Source organism: Xyrauchen texanus, chromosome 28 (assembly GCF_025860055.1).
Source record: "Xyrauchen texanus isolate HMW12.3.18 chromosome 28, RBS_HiC_50CHRs, whole genome shotgun sequence".
NCBI classification, from domain to species: Eukaryota; Metazoa; Chordata; class Actinopteri; order Cypriniformes; family Catostomidae; genus Xyrauchen; species Xyrauchen texanus.
Genome location: NC_068303.1, coordinates 19,523,816 through 19,534,138, shown reverse-complemented (window position 1 = coordinate 19,534,138; position 10,323 = coordinate 19,523,816). Strand labels below are relative to the sequence as shown.

General features: G+C 37.7%; 2 protein-coding genes across 3 annotated transcripts in view; one reads left to right on the top strand and one right to left on the bottom strand.

Annotated features, from left to right (window-relative positions):
- Positions 1-1,627: 1,627 nt before the first annotated feature.
- Positions 1,628-3,596, top strand: LOC127622173 (forkhead box C1-B). Its single transcript, XM_052096152.1, has one exon. The coding sequence runs from the start codon at positions 1,899-1,901 to the stop codon at positions 3,192-3,194; it is 1,296 nt and encodes a 431-aa protein (XP_051952112.1). The 5' UTR covers positions 1,628-1,898; the 3' UTR covers positions 3,195-3,596.
- A 3,402-nt stretch (positions 3,597-6,998) lies between these two features.
- The window catches only part of LOC127622228 (GDP-mannose 4,6 dehydratase), a 90,802-nt gene continuing 87,477 nt past the window's right edge, over positions 6,999-10,323 (bottom strand). Inside the window, exon 12 of one of the 2 annotated variants that reach the window (XM_052096253.1) lies at positions 6,999-10,293. In XM_052096253.1, the coding sequence (XP_051952213.1) occupies positions 10,231-10,293 (63 nt within the window). In that variant the 3' untranslated portion in view covers positions 6,999-10,230. The remainder of the gene's footprint in view (positions 10,294-10,323) is intronic. The other variant, XM_052096254.1, reaches the window with a different exon arrangement.

The following is a 10,323-nucleotide window of genomic DNA, read 5'->3' as shown; positions in this document are numbered from 1 at the left end:
AGTAGTATTAGTAGTAGTCCTATATAGGTGGGCCTCTAACTGAATAATTTAAAAAAGAAGTGAAAGTGATTTAAATGCGTCCTCTCTGTGGAAATGTCAAAATTGGTGTTTGTATATACAATGACCACAAGGGGGCGGCCAATGACAGGAACACACATTTAGCAGGTGAACTTGGCCAACCTACAACAGAAGCGATTACTGTTGCTTCTCGCTGCACCGTGCCAAATGAGGCTAATTCCGCAGGCTTGAGGGGGATCAAAGATACTACATTAAAACAAGGATAGGAAAGAAACGTCTAAGTGAAAATGACGAGCCAGCAAATTTACAAATGTAAAGCCACAAAAGTACAATTATATATATATATATATATTTGTAAGAAATAGCTGAATAATGATTTGAAACATACACTATTCTTTGGCTCTCATTTGCTGATAAAAATGATAATAATAAAAAACTACCCCAAATCAGAAAAAGTCAATCAACAGCTTGGAATATCAAACAAATGCAAATTTATCAAATTATCAGCTTAATTTGTTGTTATTCTTCCTCGTTGTTTATAATGTTATAATGAGCTTGTGGATTTAATGTTAATGTTATTTTTATATTGCCGTTTTTATTCTGTGTTATACATTGCTGTAATTGATTTCATTAGTAATGATGAGTTGGTGGTGGTGTTTTATTATATTTTAATTTTGTAACTTTTATAGTAGATGTTATTTGATTGAATAATTTAACTTTTTCGGCAAAAACTTTTTCTTTCTTGTTCTATTTTCTTGCCGTGTCGTCCATTCTTTCTTTCTTTTTATATGCATACGTGCAATACGTGCAACAACTTGCTGTTACATGTCATTAAATGTTTCTAATAAAAGATCACCTTTTTGATCTATAGCAACTTCTCTTCATTAACATCTCACACATGATGAAGACAGGAAATGCAGAATGCGGACTGACAAAGAATAAATTTGAGGTGGATTTTCTTCGATTTAACATGCACACGAAAGCAAACATTGCCTAATTTAAATTAGCTATACTTGCACCTTTTGACCTACAGAATTTATGCTTGTTCCCACGTAGTACATCTGTTCTCGAAAAACAAACACAACTCTCACATTACTTCACCCCTACAGCGCATCTATGATATAGGCTAAATGAATGGGCTATTGCGTCAAACCTGCAGGAGAGACGGGGAGCTATTCCTGTTCAACTGACACTGTTATAAACAAATACAACGTTACGAATGTCATAAATATATTTGTTTGTCTCACCTATATTGATTTGGGCACATTGCAATGACTTCTGTTAAAAAAAAATAAATAAATCCTCCATCTTCAGCCATTTATTAGTCAATATACCGACGATACCGAGTAGATTTCAATTATAGTGCTACCTGAGTATATGCAAATTTTCTCATTTCCTGTCAGCATTTCTAGTCTTTCCGTATGTTTTAGTTATCCTTAACTCAAGGGTAGGCTATGCTTACACTCACAGGGAAAAGGTCTTTGGGTACAGCCTTTCCACAAACAGCTCTCGAGCGCTTATTGGTCACTAGATGTGTTTGGGGAGGAGCGCTCAAGCTACCAAAAGGCAGATTTGGTAATTCTGTGAAAAAGTCCCTCTGAAGTGACGGATGCGGGAAGTTCCCAGGTTTTCCCTATTTACTGACTTCTCCACGTAAGACATTTTTCTTCTTGCCTTCACAGCCAGAAAAAATCAGCTTGAAATTAGCATTGGATGAAAGTTTCCAGACAAGAGTTTGAAGGAATTTGGAAGTTGCGAACACTGGAATACTTTGAATCCATTTGACTTTTGTCCTCGTAGTTAACCAAGACATCTGGCTAGTTTTTGTAAGTTTTTTCTCTGTCCTTTCGCGGTAGGAGAGCATTGGAGAGAGGGGTACGATGCAGGCGCGCTACCCCGTGTCTAGTCCAAGTCCTCTAGTGCCTTATATCACTGGAGAGCAGGGCTTTTACAGAACCGCGGCCGGTGGAGGATATACTGGTATGCCTGCACCTATGAGCATGTACTCTCATGCGGCGCACGAGCAGTACTCCGGTGGGATGGCACGCGCCTATGGGCCATACGCTCCAGCACAACAGCCCAAGGACATGGTGAAGCCGCCATATAGCTACATCGCGCTAATTACCATGGCTATCCAGAACTCAGCCGATAAAAAGATCACACTGAATGGGATCTATCAATTCATCATGGAACGTTTCCCATTTTACCGGGACAATAAGCAAGGCTGGCAGAATAGCATACGACATAATCTTTCACTTAATGAGTGCTTTGTCAAAGTGCCACGAGATGATAAGAAGCCAGGTAAGGGCAGCTACTGGACCCTGGACCCGGACTCATATAACATGTTTGAAAACGGCAGTTTCTTGCGACGAAGGCGCCGCTTCAAGAAGAAGGATGCGCAGAGGGATAGAGAAGACCGGGATCGACAGGGCAAGGACACCCCGGGACAAGCATGCGAGCAAGAACTCCAGCCGCCAGTGAAGCTCCAGGATATAAAGACGGAGAACGGGGCCTGCACGCCCCCGCATAATAGTACGCCACCCATCAGTACCGTGCCTAAAACGGAGAGTCCAGACAGGAGCGGCGGGAGTGCGTGTAGCGGGAGCCCGCAGACGCAGACGGCACAACAGGCCTTCGGTATGGATACAATCATGACAGGACATCGAGGGTCCCCACAGCACGGTGCAGAACTCCCGGCCTCCCGTGCTGCCCTTCCAGGCTCGGTGTCTATGACCTACTCGCCATCACCGCAACCAGCGCATTACAGTCCACCGTGCGGCCAGCCCGCCACATATCACTGCAATATGCAAGCAACGAGCCTGTACACTGGGGACCGAGGCCACGGGGACGACACTTTTCCGGAATATACAAACACAACAAGCGCCTCCTCTATCTCACATCCCCACCAGAGCTCGAGCCTGGAGAGCCAGCACTTGCAGCAGAACAGACTCGCGCCCTGGTACCTCAATCAGTCCGCAGAGCTGGGGCACCTGAGCGCGAGCTATCCAGCTCAGCAGCAGAACTTTCACGCAGTGCGCGAGATGTTCGAGACACAGCGGATAGCCCTGAACAGCTCTCCGGTGACCGGAAGCAATAGCTGTCAAATGGCTTTCCCGTCCAGTCAGCCACTCTACCGGGCTTCCGGAGCCTTTGTATACGACTGCAGCAAGTTCTGACCAAAAGTTTTATTAATTTAAAAATGGTTTAATATATATATATATATTTGTTGTTTCCCACCCCCCCAAATGTGTCTGTAGCCTAATTTAAGGTGAGAGAACTCGGGCTAATATGTTAGTTTTTGTTGGTAAGTAGTATAATTCTGCTGTGGTCGTCTGACTGCACATAAACATTCTCATCCTGCTCGTCCATGAAGTTGGTCCAAATATAGATTTAAAGAAAATGTGTTAATTTATTTCATGTAAGAGCATGTGGACCAACTTTGCAAGGAAATGTCTTAATTATTTATAATCAATGCAGTATAGAAAGGTTACGAGTGTACAGCTGAGTTCCTTTTTTTTTTTCTTATAATTTCTTGAAAATATTAAAAATGACTATTTGCCAAATAAATTACCGTCTTGTTGGAGTTAAATCTGGAGTGATTTATCGTTTGTGATGGATGTTTAAATCATTATTTAGTTAAATGACTGGCAGAGCGTATTATTCGTCAATTAAACAGCCTAACGACATAAAAAGCATTACACAATCTTTTGAAAAGGCATTTTAAACGTAATGAGCAAATGTTTGTCAATTGTCTTATTTTCCTCTTAAAAATAACTTGCGCTGTGGAGCATAACTTAACAAGGCGCGCTGCTGACACGCGGGGCAGGGTGACTCAAGGGGCCTGGGTTTAAAAACATCTGGAAATTATTATTTTTTACTTACGCGTATTTTTTTTTTTCACTTAAAGGAATCTTTTACGCATTCCTAACATTAAAAATTGCTATTACAAACAACAAATAGCAGCAGCACAGCAAAATAAAAAAAATATTATTGTTACTATTTTATTCAAACAATTTAATAACCAATTAAATTGGTTATTTTATATAATTTTATGTCAAATGAAATCAAATGTTTCATAACTAATTGAGCACTTATTAAACGTCTTATGGCATATTATTTAAACGTGTAGCGTAACGTCCTATAGAATAATAATAAAAAAAAATGTTGTACCAAATGTAGGCCTATTGTAATTTGTATTCACTCATCAGCCTGATCTTGCATAAACCACCCTAAACGTTCCTATGTGATTTATCTATCAACAATCGTTTAGATTGACTAACACTTTCTAGTTATTGAAGGTTTAGAGAAGTTTGTAGTTTTATTATAATAAATGTTTTATTAAGAGAATGCTCTCGGGGAGATATAATTCTCTTGTCATATTGTGTGAGAAGCCATGAAGCGTTTTTGCTTCGTTCATTTTATACAGTTACAACTAATGTTGGCACACTTTTGCAACCTTGTGGAATGTAGACAACAATTGATTTCGCTAAAATATTTTACTTGTAAACACATAATAGATTAAAAAGCAGATAAGCGGAAGATTAAAAAATGGCCAGACATGTTAAACCATCAATGTCTAATTGTTACTCCCTCAAACAACAGCATTCTGCTGAGTAGGCCTAGGCCACTCAGGGTATTGTTTACTTTTACACTGCCTTTTTAAATAGTATAAATATTAAACAAATAGTAAATTAGTTTTAAGTTTTGCCAAACGTTTACTGTTGTCAACTTAATATCCGAACACCTGAATATAACGCAAACAACTCAACTTTTGCATCCTTGCAGTGCACGCTTGTTTATGTGGTGCATAATAGGCCCCGTAATTGAGGTTTTTGTTATTATATGAAAACTTTGATTAAATAACAGTGAATAAATGCATTTGTGCGTGAACGACTCACAGTCACGGTTTTAATAGGCCTCAAGTGTTATTCAAGGGAAACCAATGAAAATAAATCAGACGAACAGAGAGAAGAAAAAGGACATAGAACTAAGAGACTAAGTACTAAATACATTTTACAGCTCTAAGTATCTGTGTGCAGCAAGGTCAGCCCGTGGTGATTTTGAAGGGCTTAAGTGGGAAATGTATTGCAGGTGCGAGAGGCTGTTAGAGCTCGTGCCAGTGAAAAGGTGTCTTTGTTGCGATCAACTGCGTGTTTCAGGCTTGATTTGCTTGCAGAGGGAATATGATACAGCAGAAAGAGCCTTCTCGTAGTTAACGTCCCGAACACATTTTAACCAGCTGCAGATTTCCCAATATGCCCAATAAGTTTATTTATTTATTTAAAATCGATTTGTATCCTACATGTGATCTAAATCGCCGTCTTTTTGTGTGCACAAATATACATTTTATTCAAAAGGATGAGCTTTGTCAGGTGCATAGGGAAGATACATGCACTCTCTTATGCAATATTTAAGTTAGCTATAACTGCAAGAAAAACTTTTCAATTTTCAATAGTCTTTACACTCGCGCAGTAAGTGCTTTTTTGAGGTGCTGCTAATTTACTAGTAACCTATAAAGGATAAAATAGTTAATGGAAATTATTGAAATTGCAAATAAACTTTATAGATAAATAATAATAATTAATATAAACTGCAGAAATGAACAATCCATTTTTTTTATATAATTGTAAACATGATTTTATATTATTTCATAAACCAATGCATCTATTTATATGTTTAAAACTAATGCAACATGTGTTTGATAACGAACATGGGAACGTATAACATACATTTCTATATAAATCTGTGGCCTACACTCAGGCCTAAATCACACATATACAATGCCGTCGATACAGATTGTAGTCGATGCTTAATGTTACTTTATGGTAATTAACCTCCCTTGAGCTTCTCTATAGCTCACAGGCACAGCATGACTCCAATTCAGGTCATTTGAGTGAGCCAAATAAAAGTGGTGATAAACACCTCCAGGCGCCATCTGAGAACGCTTTGTGCGCTCAATCTACAAACATGTAATAATTTTCTGATACGGCACAACACATTACTTTAAATGCCACATTTAAAAACAGCTCCCAATGCTCATTGAGATTCACACGAAATAATTCTAAACAAAAATACAATGTTGATATAATATGTCAGTCACAACTGTTCTTTATTTGTGACCCTAAAACTTAATTGTGTTATAGGCTATTAATAATTATCATTATTTATCTTGGACAAAATCTAAATTTCATATAAAACTATTTAGTAAACACACGAGTATAAGGGCCATTGTGTCTGAAATATGGGAGACACAATTGCCCTTAAGGAAATAGTTAGGGTCCAATACAAGTTAAGCTAATTCAGCAGCATGTGGCATAATATTGATTGAATACTACAAAAAACTTTTTCTTAAAAATAAAAAATGAGATTACAGTGGGGCATTTCAAATGGAAGGGAATGGGGCACATTTTTGGAGGGTTTAAAGGCAGAAATGTGAAGGTTATAATTTTATGAAATCATATAAAATCACATGAATTCTTCAGTTAAAAATGTATTATTTCAGCTGTAAAGTTGTTTAAATCATATTATTTTAGTCATTTAGCCTATTTGCTGACATTACATCGTCATGGCAACGAAGTTGTAAAATTGGCTATAACTTTACGCAGAAAAGATTAGTAATTGATTTTATCAAATTAAAATCATATTAACAAGCGTAATATGTTTATGTTTTGTGGTATTTTAACGTTTGCGGATTGGCTCCATTCACTTTCATTGTAAGTGTCTCACTGTAAACCAGATTTTATTTTATTTTTTAAGAAAATGAGGAACGACTCGAAATAAATTTTTGTGATAATAAATATTATACAAAAAATTAACCCGAATTCTTTAAAAGGTAAATGGTGACCCTCAAACTTGTAGAATATTATAATATGTGTTAGGCCAATAACAATATCTATTATTATTTATCTCAGACCAAATCGGAATTTGATATAGCCTAAAACGAGCAAGTTAACACATAGCCGACTGCTTTGGACTGTGAAAACTGTCTAGACAAAAACAAACACATGAAAAATGGACACGAGCTAAATACAATGGATTACACAGAGTGGATTTGAGGAATACCTATTCTTCAATGTTGCAAAATTCTCACAGGGTGAAGTTTCAGGGTTCAAAGGCAAAATTAGGTTTATCATCCATGACAAAGCAAGAAGGTCTGTTTTTTGCTGCACCGAAATATAATACAGAAACAAATAAATATGCTACACAACAATGGCAAAACAATTTACAAAGATAACAGTTGTACATAATTGATGTTCTGCATAATCGATAAATGGACGAAATGTGAATACAAGATAGAATAACGACAGAATATAATAATAAATTACATTTACATTTACATTTATGCATTTGGCAGACGCTTTTATCCAAAGCGACTTACAGTGCACTTATTACAGGGACAATCCCCCCAGAGCAACCTGGAGTTAAGTGTCTTACTCAAGGGCCCAACAGTGGCATCTTGGTGGTGCTGGGGCTTGAACCCCCAACCTTCTGGTCAGTAACCCTGAGCCTCAACCACTGAGCCGCCACTGCCTCCAAATTAATTAAATGCTATTATTAAATAATAATAAAATGATAAATAGTGTAGATTAGCCACCGTTATTAGACTTTTTATTTTTTTTTAGAAGCAATCGTTAATTAAAATATTTCAGGGGGTAGATATTTTTATATCTAAAATATACATTTCAGGGGGGTATTTTATTTACACCACTTTTAACTTAAAATGTTGTGGAGTCTTTCAACAGAAAATGTAAATGGGTTAGGATAATAGTTGTTAAGAGATTGAATAAACAATGTCAAGGTTGTCATGCCTCTTGAATTTCTGATACACCTGAATGTATGAATTTAATTTAATTTCACGTGAATCACAAATACACCCAATATTGCTTTCCCACTGCTTTTAGGGAACAAAAACAAAATTCCCTCGCTTAAACGTAGGAATAAATTCGCTGGGGCAGCTTTATAACGTAGTTAGTGGTTGCTCGCGGCCTGTGCACCTGTATGTGGTAGAGCTCGCGACCCGGGCCAGTGGAAAAGTGCTTTTTTCGCTCGCGGAGCAGCGAGGCGCCGTCTGGTTCCAATCAGGCCCGCTCACACTGGTACGCTGTTTAAGGCGCTTAAATGACAATCTACTGGCTCGAAATGCCGTCTTAAAAACACAAATACACATACATCAACCTCCCTCTCTATCGCCTGTCTTCTGAGGGCAACTCAAAGACCCCAATTTATTCAGACGTCGGTGTCAGATGACCTTACCAAGATTTTGGCACTTCGAAAGGAGTGGAATATGTGGCCTCTTGAGTCCTTTAAGGGTCTGATTTTACCAGTCTTCTCTTTCTCACACATTTGAGTTAACAGAGGTCTCTTGAATGAATCTGTAGTTACTTCGATGAGAAGTCTCACCATTGCAAATAAACATGGCGAAAGGTTTTCGCACGATGCGCTACACACAGCGAAATGTCTTCACTGTCATAGTTCAGTGGCCCAGCTGCGCCCGACGTCAGAGGTGATTAAACATGAGCTGCTTTACAAGGCCGAGTTACTGCTCCCTGAGCTGCGCGCGGTGGGCCGTACTCTAGCATCTGGAATGGAGGACCGCGAGGCCTCCTGGACGCCCGTTTCACTCTTAACACAAGAAAGAGGTTGTTTGAGGTGTGGGGTGACCGCTAGGTAACCCGCGAAAACTGACACGAAAAGTATTCTGACGCATTTCACCGTATATCTTTCCTCTGAGGCGAGAATCAAACGGTTTAAAAAACAAAAAACAAACGTTAACCGTTATTTTTTTTTTTAAAAATTCAACGGCACTGGCCGTAACTGTAATTACGCACTCTCGAGGTTTTACTTATTGAATGAGCAATATTTTACTTTAAGATGTCTTCCCAATACATTAAACTAATATAACTATTCTGAGAAACAAACATTTAACCCCCATCTGTTTTAATTTGACAGTTTGGTTTGAGATGAAAGTTCTATAATTCACAAATGATTTGAAAACGATTTTAGATGTTGAAACTACTGTCATTTTCAGATCAAGAATTTACCTTGATAAAACAGCAACAGGGACATTTGAAAAGCTCTACAAAAACTTTAATCCCTTATGTATACATCTCATCATTATTATGAATGAAAACAGCATTATAAAAATGAATTGAATCATTTAGACAGCGAAAAAACAAAAAATCCATACATATAACCAGAATGACAGTACTAAGGAATGGAGAAAGGCAACACCCAAGGAACCTCACAGTGTATGTGGGGTCATCTCATCATAATTATGAATTAAAACAACGTTTAATATGGATAGAAATAATTTAGACAGAGAACAAACTTAAAAGCTGTACACATAACCAGAAATGTGACTGTATTTAAGAAATATTCCAGGTTTGATACAAGCTAAGCACAATTGTCAGTATTTGTGGCATAATGTTGATTACCACAAAAACACATTTAGACTTGTCCTGCCTTTTCTTTAAAAAAAAAAAAAAAAAAGAAAAAAAAAGAAAAATCAGTTACAGAGAGGCACTTACAATAAAGTGAAGGTGGCCCATTTCTGGAGGGTTTAAAGGATGACATTTGAAGCTTAGAATTTTATAAAAGCACATCTGTTAAAACTTTTTTTTATTTAAGCAATAAAGTTGGTAAAATCATAATTTGTCAGTGGACTACAGTTCTAGGTGCATCAACTTAACATCAAGTTAATTGGTTACATCATTATGGCAACAAAGTTTTAAAATTGGAAATACATTTATACAGAGAATGTTAGTAAGCAATTCTACCACACTAAAATCATGTTAACACGCACATTCTTTATGTCTTGTGGCTATACTTTTGGAACATTTACTGATTGGCCTCATTGACTACCATTGTAAGTGATTCACTTTAACCCATATTTTTGCTTTTTGTTAAAGAAAAGTAGGGACAAGTCGAAATAATTTTGTGTGATGATCAACATTATACCACAAATGCTGTCGATTGAGCTTAACTTGAATTGAACTCTGAATATTCCTTCAAGGAATGGAAGAAGGCAACACCGGGAGCCCTCAATACACTGTGGAAGTGGGGTAAGAAGGCTGGAGTTGGGGGAAAATGATAGACAGCGGAAAATAAATGCATTTGAATGCTTCTTCCTGTGGTTGAATCTCACACACACACACACACACTCAAACACATGAAAACTGCTCCTTTGGCATGCGGAGACTAAGGCATGTGGGCTCAGGCATTTGGGTTGTTCCGCATGAGCTCGATGTCTGCGGCCACCATTTCTGTAACAAGCTCCTGTTCCAATACACAAACACACACAGATTA

What these genes read in the sequence shown, in the direction of transcription:
- LOC127622173 (XM_052096152.1), top strand. Translation starts at nt 1,899, where the DNA reads ATGCAGGCGCGCTACCCCGTGTCTAGTCCAAGTCCTCTAGTGCCTTAT.